Below are 27,322 nucleotides of genomic sequence, written 5' to 3'. Positions count from 1 at the left end.
GGACATTTTACTCTGCACGCAATGCATTGTTTCAGATATCCACGTTTCCAGGTTGGCAACGCAATCACAATCGCTTCGTTTTTACTGGATATTAAACTCATCTGTAGGGGCATCGGGACCAACCAGATCTCCGCCCCTGGATCCAGGCAACGAAGCCACGACTCGCTTCGTTTTGATTGGGTGTTTCACTTGTCCGTGAGCCTGGGCGACGAATGAACACTGGTCCTCGGGATCCACCATCGGAAATGCACTCACGTTGTGCTGTTCTACAGCGCTGTGCCAGCCCCGACCCGCCTGTACTCGCTATCCTCCTCCTCAGCTCTCTAGCCTGCTTCACCGAGCGACCGTCATACTGGCCGCCAGGAAAAGGAAAGACCGTGGCACGGCCGAGAGAGCAACGGTGGCCCAAAGGAAGAACAGGCTCTTTCATAAATGACTGAAGCAATCAACTGGACCGAGAAATACAGGGAAAAAATCCTTCAAGCCCGATTTCACCCCCAAATTTTGACGACCACCGGGAATGAAACTGAGAACCGCTCTCGTATTCACCAATATTTCATCCGCCACCGTGGAGCACAAGGGGGATAAGAGTCTGACTTCTTTTGATAGCCATCTTTTACAGACAAAAGGGAGCAGCTAAGTGATATAACTTCACACAGAGACAAACAGACGGTAAGTCGGACATTCGCACCGCATACCCGAAAACCTAACATGTCATGAGAGGCTGAGCTATGTCATGTTTGAAATCAACCATTTTTTTTTTTATCAGATTTGGTCTTGATTATAGCCTACATAATAGCTAGCCCATTAGCCAGTTAGCTACCTCTAGGTAATGTAACGGATGGCAACGATGTTACAGTCGATTTTCAATGTTGCATTCCAACAGCCTAGTTCATTATGGCATTGGCTACTTTGTCATGTCCTACAAGTAACATACTTAAGCCAAATAATTGTAGCCAGCAGGACAAAAGAAAAAGGGGTGTCTCATGCGCTCCTTTATGCCATATCTTGCTCAGTGTTATAGAAAGTCTATAATTGCCTAGGTTGGTGTTGTTACATCTGGTCTTGGACTTTATTAACAATTCGTAAGTGCTATTCTGTAAGATTATCATTTGGTGGTTCGTTGACGAGGAGTCCATAGAAAGAATATCAGTGTAGGCTATTGGTGTTTTGTGCTGCCATGTAGCTTACTTGTAGGCTACATTAGTATTCTTTATTACATATTTATTATTGCTAGACACAATGTGTCCATGGAGGTTACCCGTCTCCTGTGGTCTAATTTAGGCTATGGGTAGATAGCTCATTGTGACTACATGAGAAGTAATTATCCTAGATAAGTAAATAGTCAATTGCCTATCACAGGCCTATTCATATTAAACATCAAAAAGGAGCAGAATGGAACCGCTCTATTCAGTTACTAGCCTTCGCATTCCCACATTTGACTATAATTTCAGGGTAATATTGTCAGTACTGTAGGCTATAGTTGGGCCAGAGTTAACGTCTTGACATATCTTATATTTAAAAAAATCTTATATTCCATTTTAGGCCTATTTAGCTACGGAAGAGGTTTTGAAATTGTTTCGTTCAGCCCTTCATGGACCAAGGATCAGAGAGAAATCAGACAGACAGCTGTATAGTTTCTCCCATGACCTGGAAGAAACCATCAATCCCTTGCCCCCATCTTGTTAATTTGTTGAGAGACCATAAATGCCTGTGCTGTGTTTCATATGTTATAGAGAGAGGGAATAAATTGTTGCAATTTTGTCTTCATGAGAGAGAAAGACAGACAGTGAGAGAGAGCCGAGACGGCTGTTTCCGTTAAGTATGTAATCTTGACCAAATCTCTAGGCCCTTCTGTCATGCTGCACTCAGGAAAGTGGGCGTACGGATCTCAGTCTGACGAGGAACTTCAGCCGTACCATTTTGGCTATTGGATCCTCCTTTTACTCCGGAGCTATTGAGTGCATGGCAAAACTTTAACCAGATCCCCGCTCCAAATCACCAACACCCACACACAGACACAGACACACAGACACACACAGACACACACACAGACACACACACACACACACACACGTACACACACACACACACACACACACACACACACACGTACACACACACACACACACACACACACACACACACACACCATCCAGAGCGTTGTCCGCACCCTGTACGGAGCGGTGGTTTTTATTCCTCCTCCGGTGGCAGTGTATTTTTCCTTTCCTCTCCTCTGGTGTTGCGTAGAGGACGTGAGTCACTCCTCTGTCCGGGCTTTTTTCCTGGGAAAGGATGCTGTTGCCACAGTAGGTGTGACTCACACACAGAATTCCTAGAGACTGATGTCCATCATGGACCATAGTCTGGTGTGCGTGTGTGTGTGTGTGTCTGTGTCTGTGTGTGTCTGTGTGTGGGTGTTGCGGGGATGGGGTGAGGCCTGAAGGTCTCAGTTGGGGGTAGTGTCAAGTGATGGTTTGTGGAGGTGTTGGAAGACTCTTGTGGTTGGCTGGGGATGGGACTGAGCACCAGGTTGATTTGATTAAAAGCAGGACTGGACGATCTCCTGGTTGAAACATGTTCCGCCTCAGACTCCTACTGAGTTATTAATTTATGGTATGCATATGGCCTCTCTCCCACCACACGTTTCCCTACACCCCACCCCCTCTTGGTCTTTCTCTCTTGTGACACAATTGGAAGGCCCACACTTGCAGTCCATGTGTGGATTTTGTGTCATCTGTCTGTGTGTGTGTGTGTGTGTGTGTTTGTGTGTGTGTGTGAGTGTGTGTTTGTGTTGGTGTTTCTGCGTAAATATGCATTTCTGTGTGTGTTGGTGTGTGTCTGTCTGTTTGTGTGCATTTGTGTGCGAGTTTGATAGTGCACATTGTGTCTGATAGAAGGGGGGGAGAGTTTTTAGATGTTGGCAGGCCTGTGCTGTATTATTTTGGGTGTCGTGCATGGAATCTTAAGGGCGCTTCCCTTAATCCTTAATCACAGAGACGCCATATAATGAAGAGACAGAACAGGGCATATAAACTATTGACCTCACAAACACACACACACACACACACACACAACATTGCATGCTCATTTCCAGAAATTACAGAAATGAAATCATTCTCATGCATGCATGCGGAGACAAACTCTTACACACACACACTAGTCCCGTCCAGATCCTCATGTCATTGCCAGTGTTTCAGAACTGGGCCTGAGTCATGGAAACACCACAGATTCTCCGGCAGCCGTGCCTCTGGAATGTGGTTCTGGACTCGCATCAAGGCCGTGTCCGGAGAGGAGAGAAGCCCACAGCCCAGCCATCACTGACTGCTCAGACATTTCAGTCTAACTTACACTCAGAACCAGACTAACATACATACACATACACATACAGATGCATGCCTACCCACATACACAAACACACACTAACAAATATATACAATTACATACATACATACATACCGTATTTTCCGGACTATAAGTCGCACCGGAGTATAAGTCGCACCAGTCAAAAAATGTGTCATTAAGAGGAAAAAAACATATATATATGTATCCTGAGTCGCAGGACCAGCCAAACTATATGAAAAAAAGTGTGACTTATAGTCCGGAAAATACGGTACATACATACATACATACATACATACACTCACATGCACATTGACAGAAACATAAACAGACATATAACCACATTCATACAATGCACTTTCAGATACCCAGCAGTTCAAATTAGTCAAAATAGTCACATAATTATCTGTTTTAACTTTAGTACGCTATTCTCTGACATTCTAAGAAACAAAGTGGAAAACCAATCCATTATATGTTCTACTCCATTTTAAAAGACTAAAAAGCAGTATGCACTTAACAGTGCGGCAGGTTTGAGTTGAATGTACCATTAATAGGTTTGATGCTGTGTTGGGAAGAACACTGGAAGGGTTTTTGAAAGCTGTCTGTTGACTGGGAATTATAACTCCCACTCATGTCTCTGTCACACCTCTAAAATAAGAATGAGATGTCAGTGGGATATTGTGAATGATTTATAGGGAGCTGTTTTATGTCTAGATTGACTCAAGAAACTCCAAGTAGGCCAAAGCAGGTACATTCACAGAATCATGCACACATGTACACATGACTGACACCCACACACACAGATATACAGGCAGAAGTACAGACACACACACACACACACACACAAACACACACACGGATATACAGGCAGAAGTACAGACACACACACACACACACACACAGATATACAGGCAGAAGTACAGACACACATGCACGCAGATGAGGGGACCCACACCTTAGCAATCACCAACGTTTCATCTCTTACAAAACACCAGCCTTTTAGCACCACTGCCATTCACATCCTTCAATCCTTTATAGAATTTTAACAATCAACAAAGATTATCTGAAATACTTGTACATTTCTTGGTCAGGCCTATTTTCTCTTTTATTCCTTCTTGTAGCAAGTTTAGACTACCCAACAAGAAAATTGCTGTAAGCTATGCCATTTAATTCACTATGTGTTTCTAATATTATTATTATTATTATAGGTTTAGTCAGATTTTTTTTTTTTTTCGCATGCCCAAATTTCTGTCAATGATTCCCGGGACACTGAAAGACCGGGGTACACGAAACTTGGTGGGCATGTAACCCCACATGGATAGCATGGAACCATCGTTTTTCGTTTTGATCTGTAGCCCCCCCGCTGGACTGGACCCCCCGAAAGGAGGGTAAGGCAGACACAGTTCTCTGTGAATATCTTGAGAACTGTGGGGCCTATGATGACCATTTTTTTCCGTATGTTTGCCTCCAGGGGTCATGTTAACCCATTTCATGTGCACACATGTGCACAAACAGATACACACACACACACACACACACATACATTCACAGTAATCATACGTATGACACATACTCACACAGTAGACATATGTACGCTTGCATGCACAGGCACATACGCAGGCATACACACAAGCACGCACACACACACACACACACACACACGCATAACATAAACATGTACATGCACACATGCACACAATTCAAGAATTTCTCAGAATTATGAACAGGCAAGATGGAGGTGGGGTTGTATAAAATGAATTTTACATGTGAAATCTATGAACTAATCATGTTTTGGTACTTGTTGTCTAGCAGATACCAGTGAGAATTGAGTGTGGATAATGCAATTTAGTGAGACAGTTAGGATCATATAGGCCTTTCAGCGTGATTTATTTTTGTGGAAAAAATGTGCTGGACTGGGCGGCGGTCATATTTTGTACCGCTCTGCGGTACATCTAGTTATTATTATTACTATGTGTTTCTGGTCAACCCCCACATGCAAAATAAAATAAAGCCCAAAAGACCACGTAAACCACATACTATCAGAACCATGTCAAGATTGGATCAGATCTATATCCACACTAACCTGACTCTCGCCAGATGAATTTCGTTCTGCCTAGCTCCACCTAGCTCCACTCACATCCATCTGTGATTGCTTCCGTTGAGAGTGATTTCGGCACCAGATTTTATGGTAGAGCCAATCAGGATGCAGGGTGGGAGTTTCATAGATGTGACGTAGCGTAGAAGCGACTGTGAGACTGTTCTCAGCTTCGATGTGAGTGGTTGAAGTAGTATGTCAATAGATAACAGACAAATGGCTTATCCAATCATATGCAAGGATTTTTGATAAGGCCCAGCCTTCTGAAACACCATTTCAATGGATCGATCCCAGATGGATGAGTGGAGCTAGGCGGAACGAAATTCATCTGGCGAGAGTCAGATTATATCCACACTGGATCAGACGCCTCATCTACACTGGAGCTAGGCTGTACCAGGCCTGGATCCATTTCTCATGCAGTTGCTGTCTTTGGTACTCTCAGCGTTTTCATAGAAAACCATCTTTCGTGTTCCCAAGGCAAAACTATCACAAGGATTTGATTTTTTGATGGTAGTTAAGGGACTTGTGAACATTACAGCTTTATAGCAAATATCTATGTATATACATACATAGGTATGGTTATTGTAGTTAGCAAGTGCTTTTGTCCAAAGAATATGAAAATACATACAAGCATACAAACAGACACACACACACACACTATAATATCTATGTATATATACATGGGTATGGTTATTGTAGTTAGCAAGTGCTTTTGTCCAAAGAATATGAAAATACATACAAGCATACAAACACACACACACACACACACACACACACAGAGAGACACACACAACCCACTGGCCTGCCTCCATCTTTTGATTTTTCACACACCCTGTCCCTCTCTTGCCCTCGCACACAACACACACACAAACACACACACACACTCCTCTTTTCCTGCACACTGGAGCACTTTTCTTTGTTTGTGTGGACGCGATTAGCGTTTAGCCGAGAGCTGGAGAGCCAGCGGGCAAGCCCCCATGGAAACGGCTGTCCTCAGATATGCCTGATAGCAACGCTGCAGGCCCCATCTGGAGGCTGGCCATGCCAAGCAGGCCAGGGGGCGTTGAGGAAAAGGAGAACGACAGAAAGGAAGGGAGAGAGAGAGAGAGTAGGAAGGAGAGGGAGAGGAATAGAAGGAGGGAGTGGGGAAAACAAATGCTGGCACCCCTCACCGTTTGTTCTGTGGTTTTTGATGCAGGTGGGTCCAAGTGTGTGTTTTCCTCCGAAATCAGCAAAGTCACCCGTGTGAAAATGGCTGGCCTGGCCTGCAGTGTGTGTGTGTGTGTGTCTGTTAGAGCCACAAAGCTTTTCTATCATCTATCCTTTCATAGTGAATGACTTTTGTGCATCTCCCGATGAAGCAGCGTTTACCGGCCTGTTATTATTTCACTCTGGGCACTTTTGGCAGTGTTCATGTAGGGAGGAAACAGGTAGTCAAGAAAGAAAACGCATAACACATGACAAAGTACACATGGCAAAGGAGGGTTCTCCGCGCTTCTGCCGTTTAGCGACAACTCGGTGCAACCAGGCCAGGACAGATACTTTAAAGAGAAGGAGAGACGCCGGTGCAGCTCAGATGTCTTCTTAATTTTTCTTTATTCTTTACTAAGAGGTGCAGAACATTATTAACATTGACTAACGTTTCGATGTAGTCACATCTTTATCAGCATCATCTAGTACAACCACAGTAGTTCTCCACCAATAGACCTTGGTGGAGTCTTTTTGAATTTCCCCTTGGGGATCAATAAAGTATCTATCTATCTATCTATCTATCTATCTATCTATCTTATTGTCTTATTGAGTCTTACTGTGTAGAAAAGAGCTATGTCTCGTTTCTATTGTCTTTCTATTAAATGGATACTGAAAACCTGTTATTTAAAACATATGTTATTGTTATTGTATAGTTTAATAAGCAGATTTACTTTTAAATGCATGGCTCTGGGAGGATAAAAGCAATGTCAGTCCAAACCAAACCAGAAATGCAAAATGTTCAATTTGTGTCCAACACTTTTATTATTTTTTAATTGGGTGAAATTGCTTCATAAATCATACTATTCATTGTTGGGACTGCTTTGCCAGAATGACGAATTTGTGGTCGAACTGCTCACCAGTGAGCTGGAGGGGTCGTCGCACTCTGCTCGGTACCGCTAAATTGCTCTTTCGGCAGCACAACAATGCCAGTCGGAGGCTTCCTCTAGCGTCCCATGCAAACAGTGTTAGGGAGAGATGCTGTGATATCTGCAGGATGCGCAAACTCAGAGATAGCAGTAGCGATGTTGCTCTGACAGGAAACCATGACTGTGAGTACTCAATATACACTCATTGCCCACCTTACATTAAAAATCCTAGCAGTTTTGGCATCTAATGGTTGGCCCTCAATATTACATTGCCACCAGTGTTAGCATTGTTATTTGGTAGTCCTCTCAGTATCACATGCTAACACTTCTAGCATTGTTTAATCAGCCTACAGTAGTGCGTGCTAGCGGTGTTATCGGTGCGCTGTCCTTGTTTCGTGCGACCCTGTGTGTTAATGTGAGCACAGCCTGATGGGCTGGGAAGGAGGGTAATTATGCTCTGTTGTTTCCTGTAGTTTCCTGTTGGCACAAGAATAGGCATATTTAGTCCTGTGTAATAGCAGTGTGTGTGTGTGTGTGTGTGTGTGTATGCGGACACATCACTGATGATGTGACTCCTCACATTTTCTTTGGCAGCCATGTATTTCGCAGTTTGTATGACATTATTGCTCCCTCCCTCTCTCTATCCTCCTCTTCTCTCTGTCACTCTCTCCCTCTATCTCTCCTCCTTCTCCATCTCATTATGTCTTGCTGTCGTTGGGTGGGTTCGAGATGCATGCAGCTGGCTAAACGTCTAACGTGATCTGCCGGTGTCGGCTGGGAGGAGCTAGAAAAGATAGTAGGCAAGCCTGGACAACTTTCTTCTTCAGAAATGGGATACAGTTTAAATCCCCTATCCTTTCATGAAAATGACATGAAATTGATTGAAATGATGATGTTGTTTTAACCACTGTGGCATACGCTGTCAACAGGTCAGTATTAAAGTACATAAATTCAGTATTAAGTGTTTTTTTCACATGTGTGTCATCATCAGTCTGCACTACAGCACAAAATAACAGTATTAAAAGGTTTTTAAATACCATTGTTGCAAAAATCAAATCACATATAAGGAGGTATCCCTTGGATTAAACAACAATATCCACGCATTCCAGCATAAGGAAGCACCAAGGGAAACACATTTTTTGCCATAGGAGATTCGAGCCAGGGAGGGTGGTGTTTTGACGCCACAAGTATCATGCAGACGGAAAAAACCAGGCTGCACAGACTGGCTGAAGTTGTCTTTCTACTACCATGTGATATGGTGATGTTTCAAAGCGCTGATTCAAGACAGACAGAAGATGCATTGCTTTAAGCCGGCGCTGTAAGCGCTGCATTAATCCCAAGGCACCCATTAAGATACAGGTCCATGCATTCATGGTCAACAGTGAACACATTAATTATGTGGTGATTGCATCCCTGGTTGTAAATTGTCCGTCACGTGGGACTGCTTTATTCTCTCACAGCAATGTCACATTCACCTACGTGCTCACTCTCGCATGCAAGCACACACACACACACACACACACACACACACACACACACACACACATATACAAACACACATCCAGCCAGGACAAACACGCCTGTTGTGACTTTGCTCTGCCCTACCAATCTCACTCTCACTTACACTCCCTCACTTCTCCAGGATGATATTTGGAATGCAGAAGTGGTCTGCCAGATCGTAATGATGATGAAGAAGCTGTGTGAGCAGGACTGAGGCTTGTTGTCTTTTTCAGAGCATCCCATCTCCTCAGAGGCCATATTAGGGTCCAGGCTTTTGCAGTCAGACAGCAGGAAGAGAGAGTGACATTGAGAGAAGGAACAGGAGAAGGAGGAAGCTTGTCTGCCACAGTTTGGATGTACGACGTTGGGACATATTTCTATTAACATGACTGTAAATAGCATTTGACTCAAATAAGGTTGTTGCTGCACCCTCTCAGATTTTGTTCAGTTTTAAAGTTAACAGTTTACCGTTTTAAATGGTTGGAATACAAACATATTCTCTGTGTGAGTGAATCACTAAACGTTTGTATGGCATGCTCATTGATTTTCTATAAGGCCCTAAGTTTGGAAAAAAGTGGCAAAAGAGACATTTAGGGAATTATGGCATTGTGTTTTGTGCCCATTTTGTATCAACCTTGACTTTACTTTAAATACAATATTTAATTAATTTTGTACCAATATTTGAGGTCTGAATGGGCATGAATATATTAAGTATAAAAGTATAAAAAAGTAAAAGTAAAAAGTATAAAAGAAGGAAAGTTGTTTTTCAGTCATTTCCAAAAGATTAAAATGGTATGTGGGGTAGCTAGTAGGAACTAGTTCTAATCTTTGAATTTTGAGGGATTTATTCAACTTAGAAACACTTTTTTTGTTCACGGTCAAAAATGACCGCCATAGGAAATGATTGGGAAAGAGTATAATTTTCATCCAGGAGATAAAAGACATCTCCTTACACACACTCCTACAACTTACCACCAATGTTCCCACACACGTGCATGCATGCACACACAACCACACACACACACAAACAGACACACATAAAGCACACACACATGTACGTACACCCACTCACAGACACACACACACTCAGTACATATTGTCAGTTCATGTTGTCATGTTACCACATGTGCATGTGAACCACCAATGTTTGCACACACATGCATGTATGCACACACAGAAATACTCACACCTACACACACACACACACACACACATACAAGTTTGGTCAGGCTAGGAATACTACTGTTTAAGATATTAATGCTTAAACAAAGCTTCTTAGATAGATCATCTTTGGGAGTGTAATAGCTAAAAAAAAAAAACAAGAGCGAAAAAAATTCAATTGAATTTAATTAAATATTTCACATTTTAATTTTGGAACCTAAATGTTATGTTGGCAAACTTTGAGCAAAATCTGAAACAGTGTGGCAGCCATTTTCTTGGATTCTGTCTGATTTGACATGGAATAACCCTCTTGAATAATATTGCACTCTAAAGCTCAGCTTGGACATTGGAGTCAAATGAGGGAAGCTTGGGGGGTCCAGAAGCGGATGAGGTGCCCACTTGCTGAGTCACCACACCCTGATCACACGTGTGGGACGACAAGAAATATGAGAGAGGAGAAGGGGAAAGCGAGAGAAGGGACAGAAGAGAGGAGAATGGTAGAGGGGAAGAGTGGTTGAGAGAAGAAGGGACAGAAGAGAGGAGAATGGTAGAGGGGAAGAGTGGCTGAGAGAAGAAGAGACAGAAGAGAGGAGAATGGTAGAGGGGAAGAGTGGCTGAGAGAAGAAAAGATGAGGTGAAGACACCAGACAGGAAGGGCCCAAGGTGAGGAGATGAGAGGAGACAGCTGGAGAAGAAAGGCGGTTAACGGAGAAGAGCACAGACGAGCAGAAAGGAGAAGAAAGTGGAGGAGAGGAAAGACGAGTGGAGGAGGAGGTGATGTGAGGACGTTAGGGGAGATGAGATTAGCGGAGATGAGATGAGTTTTCTGTCCCCTGGACTGATATGCGTTCTGCTCTTGGCTGCCTAGTCAAGCCTCATAGTCAGTGGATTTTAGTCATGCACAGGACACATTATGCAAATGCCCAGTCATTCTCTCTCTCTCTCTCTCTCTCTCTCTCTCTCTCTCTCTCTCTCACACACACACACTATTTTGTTTACGCGTCAGTGACTCTGAAAAAGAAATTCAGAGATCAAATCTTAAAGGCCCTCATAGAGTAGATGTGCTTGGGTTTGGAAAAAGGAGTTCTCTCTCTTTCTCTGTGTATGTGTGTGTGTGTGTGTGTATATAAACAATGAAAATTACACCACATCCAAACAAATCCTGCAGTGTTTTGGTGTTTTGTCTTATCTTAGGAAAAGTGTAGTGATCAGCTTTGACATTGCCATGATTGATGTGTGTGGTGTGTTTGGTGTGGGTGTGTACGGAGGTATTTGTTTTATTTATATAGCACATTTTTCATGCACAAAGTGCAACACAAAGCACTTTACATATCGAAAATGAAGAAATAACAAGCAATAATAATAATTTCAAAAAATCCTTACGTTAAATGAGTCCATTGGTTTAGGTTTAACTGAAGGGTCGCTCCACCAACAAGCTCTGACACTGTTCTCATATGATATTTTAGATTAAGAGACAGAAAGAGATGCCGTGTGTGTGTGTGTGTGTGCGTCATTCAACTAATGTCAGCTGAGTCATGTCTTTCCGATTGTTTTTCCTCACAGTGCACACTGAATCGAAACCATTTGTACAATATTCTCTAATCACTTCTCACTTAGTGCCAATTCTGTCTTTGTAATGGACACCCTGTAGCTTAGCTCTAAAAGCTAGTAATGTATGAACTCCACAGGGGACAACCAGCGATAGCTAAGGCAAGGCTAGCCTGGGTGATGTGTCAGGACCAGGATCAGACGTCCTTGTCTCTTGCATATTTAAAACTTTGCAGCTAATATCTCAAACTTATATGCATTGCGTGTTGAAGGCAGAGTGTGTTGTTCCATTCTGGTGTGTATATATGTGTGTTTGTGTTTGTGTGTGGAGTTAGGACCTCCGAATAGCTTGCGTGTGCATTGTGGCATCAAGGCCCTGATGTTTTGCAGATGCAACATCTAGAGTTTCAATTCTCTGTGTGCGGCGTGCTGACCTCAGCAAAGTAACGGGGATGAATACAAAACAAACACACTCACCATGGTCATATTGACATGGCACCCGCAGCAATTACATAACAGCCCAGGCCAGCCACTATTTGTTATCACTTCAAGGCTTTTATCAGCAGAGAGAGTGCAGTTGATGCACAAGTGTCAAAGTGGAGTAGTTACTAAAGGAATACCAGTGGGACCCTAGCCTTGGGCTCATTAGAAGGCGCTAGATGTCCCATTAATGGATCTATATGCTTTACATATATGTTTTACAGCTTGTATCATTCAGTTACTTGAGGAGATGCCATTGAACATGCAGATCAGTGTGTCAGCTTGTGCGAATAGGCTTGGGCATACTGAGTTAGGCCTATGTGTTGCTGCTTTAATGAGCCCAAGAAGCTGTGCGTCAATGTGAGTGTGTGTACGTGTGACTGTGCATGTGTGCACTGTGCACACATGCACGCATGTTTGTAAATTAGTAAGTGTGTTTGTGTGTGTGTGTGTGTGTGTGAGTACGTGTGTGCCATTCTGTGCATGCTAACATGTAAAGGGTGTAAAGCTCCAGCTTGTCCTCAGCTGACCTCACATGACCCCACATGACCCCATATCTCAGTGGTGTTCTCTCTTCACTCACTGTTTTGGAGGCTTTAAATGAAGGGTCACCGTGACACAGTTTCTCATAAGATATTTAAGGTGGAAAGAGACAGACAAAGAGATAGATGTCTAGAGAAACTATGGACAAAAATATGAAGCCTGGACAATTAATGTTTGAGTTAGTGAGAGAGGGTGGGGAGAGGGAGTGAGAGAGCAGGTGGAGAGAGGGAGTGAGAGAGGGTGGAGAGAGGGAGTGAGAGAGAGAGAGAAGTAGGGGAGGCAGAGAGAGAGAGAGAGAGAGAGTAGAGCGACCGTTTGAAAACAGGAAGCAGCTCCTCAGACTCCTGCAGTAAACACACCCAGCAGTGTATGGCTGTGGCATCTCCACCTATGACCCTGCCGGTGCTCCCATTAAACAACACACACACACACACACACACAGTCACACAACACAAACCCACACCCTTAAGACCAATCTGCACCAGAACCGTTTTTGAAACGTTTTTCAGTCCGTCTGACATCCGTCTATTGTTACAGATAGAATTCCTTTGGATCAATGCAGCAATTGGCAGCACTTCATGTCCTTTTGGGGGCGTAAGTGAAGTGTACACATAGAAAACACATTGTTACATCACGTCAGAGGGAGGCAGTGGAAACTGATTCATTTTATTTTCACTCGCACCAACGTTTTGGTTGTGGTCGAGTATCCAGCACTGTGCTCCAAATATTAAGCAGACTCGTGTAAGACACACACACACACACACACACACAGTGGCAGTGGTTTAATTTTTATTCAGAGCAATGTTTTCTTAGACTTTATTAGACACAAGGAGCGTCTCTGAAATAAGGACTCTGGGTTTGGTTTCTGTGAAGATGTCACAGGCTTTTGAATGTCCATGTGGCTTCATTAGTCATTATTCAGTTCAGTTGGAAGCTCTTTCTCTCTCTGTGTGTATGTGTGTGTGTGTGTGTGTGTGTGTGTGTTGACTCTGGGTCACACCACAGAGACAGTCCCTCTTTGCCAAAGGTGAGGGCTGTGTTGGGGTCATTGTGGAGGCCTCTGCCTTGAGCAGGGTATTTCAGCACCGAGTTGGAGCCTTTCAGAAAGCACAGCAACTCTTTTGGGACGAGGCACTCGCGCTGAATGGAGGCCCTCTCTCACAAAGTCTTTTCATTCAGTGTGATAGAGGGAGCTGTGTGTGCCAGTGGTGCAGAATTGAAAATTGGAGCATAGTGTAGTGTGTGAGACAGTGTGTGTGTGTGTGTGTGTGTGTGTATGTGTGTTTTTTATTCATGGTGATGTGTGTGCCAATGGTGCAGAATTAAAAGTGGAGCATACTGTGTGTGTCTGTGTGTGTGTGTGTGTGTGTGTGTGTGTTTTTGTCTTTTTGTCTTTTTTATTCATAGAGATAGAATTGTGTGTGCCAGTGGTGAGGAACTGAAAGTGGAGCATAGTGTGTGTGTGTGTGTGTGTGTGTGTGTGTGTGTGTGTGTGGAAAAGATAGGGAGAACTCCTTAGGCTTTGTGCCAGAGACTCAGTGCGTGTGTGTTTGAGGTCAGGTTTGTTGCAATGAAACACACACACACATACACATACACACACTTGTGGCATGCATTGCACTAAAGAATTTAGTGCAGTTTTGTATAGACACATGCACAAAGATACACACACACACACACACACACACACACACACACATACCCATTAAGACATGTCCATACACAGACACAGTTGCACAGTACATGCTGCACATTCAGTCTTTCAGTTTCACACAGGTCTTCATCTAATCCTTATGATGTCTGTGATATGAGGTATGCAAATTATGTGTGTGTGTGTCTGTGTGTGTGTGTGTATCTTTGTGCATGTGTGTGTATATGCACAAAAACATGTTTCTGCCTGTGTATATAGTGTGCAAATGCATGCATGTTTTTGACTCTGTGTGTGTGTGTCTGTGTGTGTATGTGTATGTGTGTCTGTGTCAGGGGAATCGTGGGCCAGGTCAAAACTGGGTGGGTAATTCAGTGCATACCGTCCCATCAGCTGGGAGCAAATTGCTGCCGTCATTTATAGCTGTGGCCTTGTGTTCCTGCACGTCTGCCTGGCAACTCTCAACACTCAGCACACTCAATCACACACACACACACAGGCACACACACACACACACACACACACACACACACTCAGCACACTCAATCACACACACACACACACACACACACACACACACACACTGTTACCACATAGGGAGAGATAATACTGCATAGTTACCCCACATATACTCTGACTGTACTTCCACAGTTTTCCATCAGATTCCATGCACATTTTACATGCTAATTAATTAAATATTATTAACCATGATTATTTGTCTGCATTAGTATTGTCACGATACCAAAATTATGACTTCGATACCTGCCATAAATATCTCGATGCTCGATACTGAAACGATACCACGGCGAAATCCTAAAATATCTGGATAAGAAAGGATGCAGACCTCCTCCAAGTGTCATTTGTGTTGAATTTGGTGCACTTTTGTGCAGGTCACTTTTGGTTTCTTAACTACCTACATGTTTATTATTTTCATAGTCATTAAAATAGTATAGTAGTTTGTGTGTGATAAAGTCCTTTATTGTTTGTAATAGCTAATTTACATTATGTGTTGTGTGTTGACAATAAATTACTTTTCAAATTACTGCATGAGAATCACTGAATGGTATGCAGAAGGGCCTAATATTTAAGCCATCTGATGAAGGCTACCCTAGGCTTTCCCGTGTTTATGGGATTTCTTTGATAGTTACAAAGGGGGAAAAAGTGTGTGTTTAATTAAGTAAGTACAACGTTATAACAACTCAGGTCTTCGTCAGATATGCCATTACCTGTTGCAATATGTCTGTGCATGCATTCCTATATTATGTATATTTCTTTGATGGTTATAATTATTTGCTACCACATAATCTATACCTTAGCCGCTATTATTATTAGGACTGAACACACTTCCGTGGTAGGCTGTGAGCTTCAGTGAGCGCATTTTGGGTAGCCTATCCTATATCTAGAAAATAATTATTGAACAAATTGCAGTCTACATGCCATGACAAACATTACCAGTAGGCCTAGCCTACTGACCGAATATTAAAGGTGCCCTGCCACACGTATTTCATTACTTTGTGGTAATGTCTGAACATTTTTTGTGGAAAACATGCCTCGGTTACCTTGTTTCAAGTCATTCTAGCGTGGTATAGAAAGCTTGCAGGAAGACTCAGCTCGATTTGCGCCAGTTCTCATTAATATTCAACAAGCTAAGTTGCTTGACTCTGATTCATTGGCTAACAGTTAGTCGGTTTCCTCCATAACCTGACAGCTGTTTTCAACTAATTTGGCATGAACTTAGCTTGGCTAGCGAGTGCTAGCATTGTCCAAATGGGCACAAATCCTGCTAGGCTAGCGAGTGCATTAAACCTGTATAACATAACACTTCCTTGAGTTGACAATAAAGTTTTGCTTACGGACTGGGCACTGGTCGTAGACTGCCGTGATGGTAGCTGTTATCAACTCATTTTAGCTTCATGGCATGAACTTGTGGTTGTAGACTGCTGCGATGGTAGCCTACTGCTCCAGGCTTCAACAGCAACCTTTTTGCAAAGCCTGTGGCATTGTTCCAAAAAATAAACTGAAGCCATTTGATCCTCAACTCAATTTTGCCCACTGAGTTCTTGGGCAAAATGCATTGTTGAAGTTCTATTCGTGCATAGCGCAAAAGCCTGTTGACATTCAGCCATCCTTACGAAAACTGTCACAGAGCTAGACGAATACTGTGGGCACGGTCTCAACTGGGCGAGCTCATGAATAGTAATGAGCTCAATCAATTCATGTCAAACTGAAGAGCTTTTGCAATTGGCCTGATTTCTCCGCTTATTTCTTTTCAGTAGCTGGAGCTGACAGAGGAGGTAGCTGTTCATTTTCACATTCATGACATAGCACAAACACATATGGATCTAACATATTTAAAAAAAATACAAGTAAAAATGGTTTTGTGTGGCAGGGCACCTTTAAATAGATTGTTTACAAGTTATAGGCTACTAGCGTGAACATTGTGCTTTTATCATTTAACACACTATGATCACAGTCATCATGTCTCGTCAAAATTCATTGATGATGAAAGGTTCGCTTTATCCCAGAATAAACCACACTCGTTTTACTTAGGCTATAGGCCTAGCCTATAACTGAGGAGATTAAATATTTTTTTTAGTTTATGAAATATAGTTTTTTAGGCTAAAACATGTTATGTTACTTACTGCAAACATCACCGTTAGCTGTGTCCTGAATACACTGTAAAAAAATGTGATCTCTGTGGACAGCCCAGGCTCCAAAACCGGCAACAAAAACAACCTGGGCAATCCTAGCCCATAAAAACATAACAAACTGTTCCAGCAAATCACAGACGAGATGCGAGTTTAGGAGAGTTTCAATTGCACGGGAGCAGCATGGGAGGGAGGGGGAGGAAGTAGCGAGCTAGCTTTCTGTTTTGTTTGAAAGTCAACAGAAGTGACGTTACCCAGCATCGCTTAGAGCACCTTTAACCAACATTAACATCATTCTTTGAACTCTTCTATATGTAGCCTACTTCCCTTTGAACGGGCTTCAGTGTAGCCTACCTGTCGCCTTGCCTTCACTATTTGTGATGTATCCGAAATAGTTATATTACGGATACATCACTTTCCGAAATATGTATATAGTAATAGATTTCACGTCAAACTTTTGTTTTATCCACAAGCCGAGGACTGTCTGCAAAGAACTTGTGTTGTTGTTTGCTGCACACTCACTCACTCAGAGCTGCCGGCTTGACACGGCCACTTGCCTAGATGCGTGCAAGGAGCATGGAAAGTGGGAGCAGATCACACACAGACACAGAACGCTTTATTTTAAGTATCGATTCTAAAAACGTCGGAAATTTTATTGTTTTTTGCATCATGATACCTTTTTAGTATACGGTACATTGTGCAACGCTAGTCTGCATTTTAAATGACAAAATTATATATAATGACAAAATTAATATATATGTGTGTGTGTGTGTATATATCCCTTTTAATTTATTTTTTGATAAAGATAATTGAATGTGTATGCTAATCAATTGTTCTTTATTATGAATCTGTATGGGTGCAGCTGACCCCTAATGGCTGGCAGCAAGCTCATAGAGAGGGATGTTGAGTAGGACCTGTAGCATAGCCTGAAGTCACACAGGTGTGTGACGTGGTGTGTAGCGTTTGTGTATGAGATTTCTGACTGCTGGCCTTACAGGATGCCAGGATGCTTCAGAGCTCAAACCTGTGGAATGATTTGCAATTGTAAGCTGCAGAGTTGTAGGGAGCCACATCCATTTCACCTAATGTGTTGTTGTGAGTTTGTACCCTCCCTGAGTTAACTTGAGATGTTTACTAATGTATAAATGTTTGTGTGTATGTCTGTGTGTGTGTGGTATACCTCCTCTAATGCAGTGTGTCCTTCCTCAGGTGCTGCGTGTCCCCCAATGGCCAAAGCAGGGAAAATGTGGAGCAGCCTGCGCAGTCGCTGCCACACCTTCCTCCACCTGGACGGCCCATGCGAGGTCATGGACGTGGCCCCCTGCGGGTTGGACCTGGCCCGGGCCAGCTGCTCAGGCGAGGCCCAGGCTTTCCGGGCCTCCAGCCCCCCGCGGAGCCTCTCGCCCCTCGGCCCGCTGGTGGTGCCCCGGCGGGGCCACAACTGCGCCACGGACGGCCCCCAGATCCTGGAGATCACGCTGGACCGGGACGGGGAGGAGGACGTGGTGCGGCGGGGGCCTGGCGGGGTGACCCTCGGCCGACGGGACTCGTACTCACGGCACGCGCCCTGGGGGGGTAAGAAGAAGCACTCGTGCTCCACCAAGACCCAGAGCTCGCTGGAGGCCGAGCGGAGAGGGGGGCGCGCATCGCGGGCGGCCGGGAGGAGGGAGAGGCGCTACGCCGTCAGCTCCATCCAGGAGATTGCTGAGCCTGGAGGTGGGGGAGGAGGAGGAGGAGGGGGGGATAGGGGGTCAGGAGGAGGAGTGGCGGGCCGCAGTTTGAGTGCCCGGTCACTGCGCCAGCGCCTCAGGGACACCATGGGCCTGTGCCTGCCGCTGTCGCCACGCCGGCGGTCCCGGTCCACCTCGGCCAAGCCGGCCTCTTGCTCTCTGGCCTTCTCCACTGTCTCGTCGTCTTCCTCGTCTTCGTCCTCCTCGTCCTCCTCGTCAGCCGGCTCGTCCTGCTCCTCGTCGTCCAAGCGCAAGATCCACCTGACCGAGCTCATGCTGGAGACATGCCCCTTCCCACCGGGCTCGGACCTGGCCAACAAGTGGCACCTGATCAAGCAGCACACGGCGCCGGTCAGCCTGCAGGCGCCCGGCGCACTGCTGACCTCTGATCCCGCCGAGGCCTCCGCCACCGCTGGCCACGCCGCGCCCGAGGATGAGGAGGAGCGCATGCGCGAGCGCCGGCGAATCAGCATCGAGGAAGGCGTAGACCCGCCGCCCAACGCTCAGATCCACACCCTGGAGGCGGGACTCCCGCCAAGCTCCTCCTCCTCTTCCTCCATATATAAACTGGGACCAAAGATGGCGCCAGCGACCAGTGGCAGCAGTAGCGGCCCGAGCGAATGTGCAGGCGTCGGAGTGACCGCAGAGGTGTCGGGGGTGCGGGGGAACCTGAGCGGGATGGTCACGTCGGGGAGTGTCCTAGGCGGCCTAGTAGCCCAGGCCCTGTCCGGGCTGTCCACTTCGTCCTCGTTCTCCCACCCCCCTGCCTCAGAGGACTGTGACTCGGAGGAGGACTCCACCACCCTGTGCCTGCAGGCACGCCGGCCCAAGCAGAGGCATGCGTCCGGTGATGGGCACTCGTCGCGACAGGGCGGCAGCAGCAGCTCAGGCGCGGCAGGCTCGTCCAGCAGCAGCAGCGGTGGGCCCTGGAAGGTCCATACGCAGATCGACTACATCCACTGCCTGGTGCCGGACCTGCTGCGCATCACGGCGCTGCCCTGCTACTGGGGCGTGATGGACCGCTACCAGGCCGAGGCCCTGCTGGACGGCCGGCCCGAGGGCACCTTCCTCCTCCGCGACTCGGCCCAGGAGGACTACCTGTTCTCGGTGAGCTTCCGCCGCTACAACCGATCGCTGCACGCGCGCATCGAGCAGTGGAACCACAACTTCAGCTTCGACGCGCACGACCCGTGCGTCTTCCACGCGTCCACCGTCACGGGCCTGCTCGAGCACTACAAGGACCCGTCGGCGTGCATGTTCTTCGAGCCGCTGCTCACCGCGCCGCTGCACCGCACCTTCCCCTTCGGGCTGCAGAGCCTGGCGCGCGCCGCCATCTGCCAGCGCGTCACCTACGACGGCATCGCCACGCTGCCGCTGCCGCCCGCGCTGCAGGACTTCCTCAAGGAGTATCACTACAAGCAGAAAGTCCGCGTGCGCTGGCTGGAGAGAGAGCTGCCCATCAGGGGCAAATAAGAGGGGCAAGGGGGGTGGGCAGCTTGGTGGGTGGTGGTGGTAGGCCTGGTGGGGACATGGGGGTTAAACAGAATCTCTAAAGCCTGTTGGGGTGAGGGGCTCGTGAGCTGGGGAGGCATTAATGGATCCTGGGTCTGGGGTTGGGATCTTGGGTGTGATTGTGAGGCTCGGATTTCAAACCTTCCCTCTGGGTCCCAAATTGGCGGTGATGGGGAGAGAAGGGGGACATAAGGTGAAGCCAGAGAACTGTGTCATAACTCTCCCTACCCTCCAGACACAAATGCACACACACACACACACACACACACACGTAAACACACACCCCACCCCAGGAACAGAAGGGTCACCTGCCGGCTTCACGTGTGCGTTACCAAGAGACATGTTAAAGGACGTGCAAACAGAACTCAAGCAAACCTCTTTATGTCTCCTGTATTTTAATCATGACTCAGTCACATGGAACACACTCAGTGTATGGGTGTATGGGTGGACTCACACACACTGCCTCTAGTAACAACAATGTTCTTTTTTTTATTTTCTTTATCATGTTTTTTTGTTTATTTGTTTGGTTTTTTTCGGAAAAGGCAGAACCCAGTCTTTTACTTCATTCTTTTTTGTAAGACAATAACTCGTATGTGTTTTCTCTCAGTTTCTTCTTTCTTTCTTTCTTTCTGCACTCCCCATTTTGCCTATCTGCCAAAATGTCTGAAAGCATTGCTCTGTCGCTTTGATCGTGTGACAAACGGCCACGCCCGTCATTCCCGTGCTGTCCATCATGTGGCTTAGCCAATCAGCTTTGTCGTCTGCAAGCTGGTGACATGCCTTCTAAAGGACAGCCTGCACTAGTAGACAAGCTGTCTGTGAATAGTGGACACTTTTGACCTGGACAAGACTTATTAGACACAGCATGAATAGTAGCTCACACATCCAGGACTTAGCCTGAGTTAGTGGTGGGGAGGGTTAAGGTTCCCAGTGTGCAGTGGAGTCCAGCAGTGGTTCTAGACTAGTGTTACTAGTTTTAGTACTAATCCAGAGAGGGATTAGGTCTATGTTGGAGATTAAGACCTGGCTTTGTTCTCAAAGCACAAAGCCCCTGTCAAACAGCGTGGCTTTGGGTCAAATGGGCGGCTGTTTTTTTTTTTTTACTGACCCGGACTCTCCATCAGCCAGACCTGACCTGCTGATCAGCTGATGGTGATGATGAGTCCAGTCAGCTGATGAGGATTCCAGTCAGCTGTTTCTTCTTTACAGTGTTACTGATATGGTTAGAGCTCACTGGCTAAGCCAGTAGGTGTAGATTTGCGCTCAATTTCAGGTAGAGGTGTCTCTGTGGCTCTGAGACTGAACACTTAGGGCACTAGAAGGAGGAGCCAGCGATGCCTCAGTGACCACTTCCTGTTGATTTTTCTGACTAGAAAGTTGACGTGTGTCAGTCGTCATGGTAACAGCTGTGCTGGAGGATATGATCAGCACACCAGGCAGGGATGGAGTGCTGTTTTTTTTGCTCTGCATGATTTCCAGCGCTTCGCGGCGATCACTGGGCTTCAAAGCACAAACAGGTTATTCTGCCGCACACACACACAAGCTTTTACACACAGAGCAGCCGCCTGGTCTTAGTCTCAGTAGGTTTTGGTTGGCCATCAGAGACTCTCTTCCACACAATTCAGATGTGCCTGTGTTATGTCAGGTTACACACACACACACACACACACACACACATACTTACACACTCACCTGTGTGGTTTGTGGATACAGCAGATAGAGAAGTCTTCCTGAACAATTTCATTTTTACTCACCCATACACACACGTGCGTGCTTCCATACCTGCCTTTCGTCTGAAGAGAAAAGAACTTGCTAACACCAACCTTTCTGGACACTTAAGCAAATGTGTTTCTGGTAGAAAGCATTCAGAGAGCGTCTTCTGCAGCATGACAGCCGCTCTGCATGCATACGCTCCACTCACTCATAAGCAAGCCCATCTAATACACATTTCAAGGCCTTTGCAGGCCACAAAGACATGCTCTCAGTTACTTCTCATTCATAACCAGCATATCACCCGTTTTCCGTTAATAGGGACTTTGGTCCCCATCACTAACCCACATCAGTATCAGGTGTGCATGGAACCCCCACCCCCCTCATATAACCCTAATGCACTAGTCCATGAGAGAAGAGAGACAAGAGAATATTGAGCACTGTTAAACAAAGGACGATGACTAGATGAAATAAAGATGCAGCCAACATTTATATCAAATGTACCTATTTTAAGAAAGCATATATATATATATACAGTATATATATATATGTGTGTGTGTGTGTAATTATGTAAGTCTAAAGGAGTATTTTTGGTAAAGAGAAGTGAAATGAACAACTTGAATTCTGTTGGGTTGGAAAGAACCATCACAGAGGGGGGAGGGGGCATTTTATTAATTCTCAATGTGAACGACATTGACTTGATAAATGTATCTCAAAGAGGTGATCGAATCCCCCCTGACAAAGTGTCAGGCTGTCATCACTTTAATGTGGTGTGTCTGTGTGGGCAAGGGTCTGTGCATGCATTTCTGTGTGTTTGCACGTATGAATGTTGGTGTTGTTGAGACCAAAGTTGGACTAGTGGGCATACCCTGTCATTTGTGTTGAAGGACACAGTTTTATCAGCATATCTCCTCATATCTCTTTGAGCTATATGGGCTAGCAAATCATCAGGTCCAAGTTTTCAAAGGTATCCATTTGCCTCAGTGGCAGTCAACTGGCTAGTGTGCACTGATTGGTCAGCAAATTGCTCAGGAAGCTAGTGTATCCAATAGGCACAAACCACACCAAGGTTTTGTCCTGCTCTTCCTCCAACCCCATGGACTCTTTTGTCAGACATCAGTGCTGCCCTTTGAATGCCATGAACTTGCTTACTCTGTTGTGTCTCAACAGCAGTAGTCCGATCCAGTTGTGTTTATTTATGCTGTGCCGTTCACAAGGAAGATTGTCTCAAGGCACATTGAAGAACCCAAGGCTTGAATCTCCTAGAGCGAGAAGGGCCACAGTCATAATGACCGCCACAAGGGCAAGACTGACATTTGTGAATTCGGGCCTTAGACTTGAAAGCGCTTTGCACTCACCAGCAAATAGCAGCGGCCTCCTGACCGCATGTGGCCGAGACCTGAGTCAGATTTGGCCCAGATGTGAGCCAGATAGAACTCAGAGTGTGCTATTATCTGACCCGTATACTGTCTTCAGCTCCGGCCTGAATAGGAGACGTTAGCAGTGCATTCACAGACATCAGGCCTGGCTGAGCTAACTAAGGACTGACCATGTCCATCTCCAGCTACAGCTACTGGGCAGTGAGCACTGCCAGAGAGCAGCAGACGCTGGGCCAGAGGTGGCCCAGAGCCAGTCCGCAGTCGCCTGCTTACAAACACACCAGCTTGTTATATAACAGTTCCAATCCACTGCATATGCTTTGCACTCAGAACCTCTGCCTAGCAGTGTCACCAAATGCATCTGTATCTCTGAGTGTGTGTGTGTATGTCAGCGCATTTCCATGGCTGAGTCATCATGGAGTTTTAGAGAGAGAGAGCGGAGTCTGGCATTAGAGCAGCATATTGACGTGCACCCTGTGCTTTTACTGCTCCAAAACATATTCATTATACACCACGGGGCGCATTGTAAGAGGTCAAATATGCGCCGTCTGACTCTCTCTCTCTCTCTCTCACACACACACACACACACACATACGCATCTGTTCAGTGTGTGTGTGTGAGACACTCTTGGCACTTTGCCATCATTCCCTGCCCTACCCCTGGTGTTAATTGCAGGCAATATTTATCCCTCCGGGGGCTAAATTTACTGGTTGGTAAAAGGGCCTGTACTCTGAACTACAGTACTCCGATTTGGGAGGGGGCTAGCTGAGAGACAGAGAGAGAGATTTTCCTCCTCTCTTTTGCTCTTGCTCATTTTCATTTCACCACTTCCTCTACTTCCTGTGGAAGAACAGCGAGAGAAAGAGAGAGAGGCATGTTTTGTGCAGGAGCGGTTGCCAGCACCCCCACCCCCCCACCCCCAGTGCACACACACATGCACACATTATGGGGCACTGTGAAATGGACAGGTTAGATTCAGTGTGTGTATGTGTGTGTTGTGTGTGTGGGAAGTGTCAGACAGATGAGTGTGTGTGTGTGTGTGTGTGGCAGTGGGAGGTGGGGCCGTCACAGAGAGGAATACTGGTACTTGAGTGTGCTGTGAGGGGTGTACTCCTTTGCCCTGCTCTCTCTGCCTCCCTCTCTTCTTCTCATCCCCCTTTCTCTCTCTCCTTCTCATCCCTTTTTCTTTTCACACTCCTATGAACAGCACCTCATCAGCATCCCTCCATCAGTGGCAAACAAAGCATCTCTCCACAATCCCAGGCAGGGTTTGTCCGCCCATATCAGAAGTTCAAATAGCCTGCTTCACTCTTAATCCATAACAGACATGGGTCATTAGCAGAGTGTGTTGTCTCAGTCATGTGGTTCACACAGAGTAAGCTACCAGGGGATATACACAGACACAAATACAGGCTATCGAGACGCATTGGCTGCCTGTGAACCAGAAAGAGCAATAGCAGCGTCACTCTCCAAAGGTGTCTTAGGGAGGCCGGGGAGGCGCTTAGTGTGGACGCCTGGCCCGCTGTGTCTGTCTCAGGCATGGTATCTGGGCTGAACGCGCAGCCACTCTCTCTCTCTCTCTCTCTGTTTGATGCAGGAGGACTCAACGCCCTCTCCTTTGTTTGAAATTGAGAGTGAGCACATCAACCCATGCCCCACCAGCCCCAGACACACGCACACACACGCCCTCGGCCGTAAGTTGAACCCATCAGTTCAAAGGCGCAAGGGTGTCAGAGTTGGAGCTTTGTGAGGAACTGGTGTACCATTGTCCTTTAGGCCCTTTTTCTTGAACAAAAATTATGCAAAAAAGAGCAATGCTAAAACATGCATATGTAAATATATATACAAATATATTATTTTTGTTTCTGAATATTTATCTTCCCTGATTATGCAAACAGAGCTTGATGTAACCATGGTTACACCCCTGAGTGTCACTTTATTGTGGTGTGACCATGTGCAGTCTCCCCAGTGTGGACCTACGTACACACGTGTGCACACACACACACACACACACAGAGCAGTGAGGAGGTGATGACAATTTGACAATGATGAGGAATAATGGATGTCAGCGCTCATGGAGTTCAGCTGAGTCGTCATCCAATCCCTTTGCACGCACGCACGCACACACACACACACACACACACCCATATACACACACACATCCTTGGCACGACAGCCCTCTCCAGTATGACCAATCACAAGGACCCTTACTGCCACGGGCAAGATCAGCTCATGTCAGACTAATGTCATTTCACGCACACACACACACACACTCCTTGCTCTCTCCTTCGGTCACTCTATCCTTGCTTTTTTGTCTTCCACTTTTAGTTGCGGCTGTCAGGATCAGGTGATCATTATCCCATTTTCACTGTCTGCATTCTGTTTCAGTTCTTCCTTTCACCATACTTCCCCTTGGTTTTTTTCTCTTCTCTCTCTCTTCTCTGGTGTAACATTTTTAATAAAGAGCCAATCAACGCGACACATGTAGCTATCTCTTGGTGCTTTAGCCTACGCTTCATTGTCTTAATATTCCAAAATAAAAAAAAATGGTTCAATGTATTCCAGTCATCTGTGGCATGGGTCTTTACAAAAGCTCACATTAACACTTTTTTTTTTTTTTGTGAAGGATGTATGTCATTGTTGTTCGTGCTGTTAAACAGTTCTGTTGAGTAAAGAATACCCAGTTTTTGTCAAGATCTCAAATCTAACACAGTTCTAACAAAAAAAAAGTTTTTTTTAATATTAAAATAAAGCTTTGAAATTAATTATTTTGTTTTGCGAGCATGTTCTAGTCAAGTGTGAGAGCAAAGCTGTTTAAGCTGCAGGCAAGCCAAGCCAGGAGAACATTTGAAAGCAGTCTCGCCCTTCGACTGACTGACCTGAGTATGTTCACCTGAGTTCTTTCATTTTATGGTCTTGATCTGAAGGAATCTGCAGTTGGCCTCTGTGGGGTGTTAGGAGAAGTACTCACGATATAAATTTGGATGAATCCTGGATGAAATGACCTCAGTGACCTGAACAGTGAGCAGGGGCTGAACATGGGCTAGTCTGACACCCTTTTTCGCTCCGCGCTTTAGTTACCACACACACACTCACACATGCACTCTCACACACACACACACACAAACACACGCTCACACACACACGCTCTTTAGTTTACTTCTCTCCCTCCCACCTTCTCACCCTCCCATTTCTCTTCCTCTGCAGTCAGACCTTAAAAATAAGCGCCGAGGTCTATTTTGGAGGAATGCGGCGAGAACAGGAGTGAGTTGGCAGGCGCGCGCTGTGTTCCTTCACACCACATCAAGCGTGGCTTAAATATCAGCGCCTCGGCCCTGCACCCACCGACTGAGCGCCCAGCCCGGTCAGGCCTCAGCGCGCTGAGGTGGAGCTCTGTGCGGCCTCGGCACAGGTGAATCCAAACAAACACAGGTGCGCACCGATCTCGCTCGGGTGGATGAATGGGAGAGAGGCACAGAAATCTGGGATTTTCATCGAAGGCAGTGAGTTGGAGGAGCAGAATAAGTTGCCTTTGTCCTGTGTCATGAGGAAAGGGAAAAAGCAATACAAATCCAAAGCTCGTACGAATGTTTTATAGAGCAGTGATTGACTGTCAAGTAACAGATCTTACTGGTATGTTCCAGGGGAATTTAACCTGAAGCTCACAACCTGAGCTCACAAGCTAACATCACATCACATGTGTGTCTGCATGGATGTACGTACAGTATGTGCATGTGTGTGTGTCTGTGTTTGTGCACATGTATGTGTGTGTGTCTGCTGACATGATGCCTGACTGCCTAGTTAACCTCCAGGTGTGAATTCACTTGCCACAGCCTTGGGTGTCACTGCCTATGTTTGTGCATCTATGAGATCAACATCCTGAGTAGTGATAATAGTCTCATTAAAGAC

The 27,322-nt window shown here is 45.7% G+C and overlaps 1 protein-coding gene across 1 annotated transcript; it reads left to right on the top strand.

Moving 5' to 3' along the window:
* Positions 1–276: 276 nt before the first annotated feature.
* socs5b (suppressor of cytokine signaling 5b) lies at positions 277–26,471 on the top strand. The gene is made up of 2 exons (XM_076285773.1): positions 277–672; positions 18,292–26,471. Exon 2 carries the CDS (start codon positions 18,309–18,311, stop codon positions 20,283–20,285), a length of 1,977 nt encoding a protein of 658 aa, XP_076141888.1. The 5' UTR covers positions 277–672; positions 18,292–18,308; the 3' UTR covers positions 20,286–26,471.
* Positions 26,472–27,322: the final 851 nt, after the last annotated feature.

Source organism: Alosa pseudoharengus, unplaced genomic scaffold (assembly GCF_046254945.1).
Source record: "Alosa pseudoharengus isolate Yale_2024_CS ecotype anadromous, Long Island Sound unplaced genomic scaffold, YU_APseudo_1.1 YU_APseudo_1.1_scf_15, whole genome shotgun sequence".
Lineage (NCBI taxonomy): Eukaryota > Metazoa > Chordata > Actinopteri > Clupeiformes > Clupeidae > Alosa > Alosa pseudoharengus.
Note: the sequence above shows the minus strand (reverse complement) of the source record. Positions and strands in the feature narration are given on the sequence as shown.

What these genes read in the sequence shown, in the direction of transcription:
- socs5b (XM_076285773.1), top strand. Translation starts at nt 18,309, where the DNA reads ATGGCCAAAGCAGGGAAAATGTGGAGCAGCCTGCGCAGTCGCTGCCAC.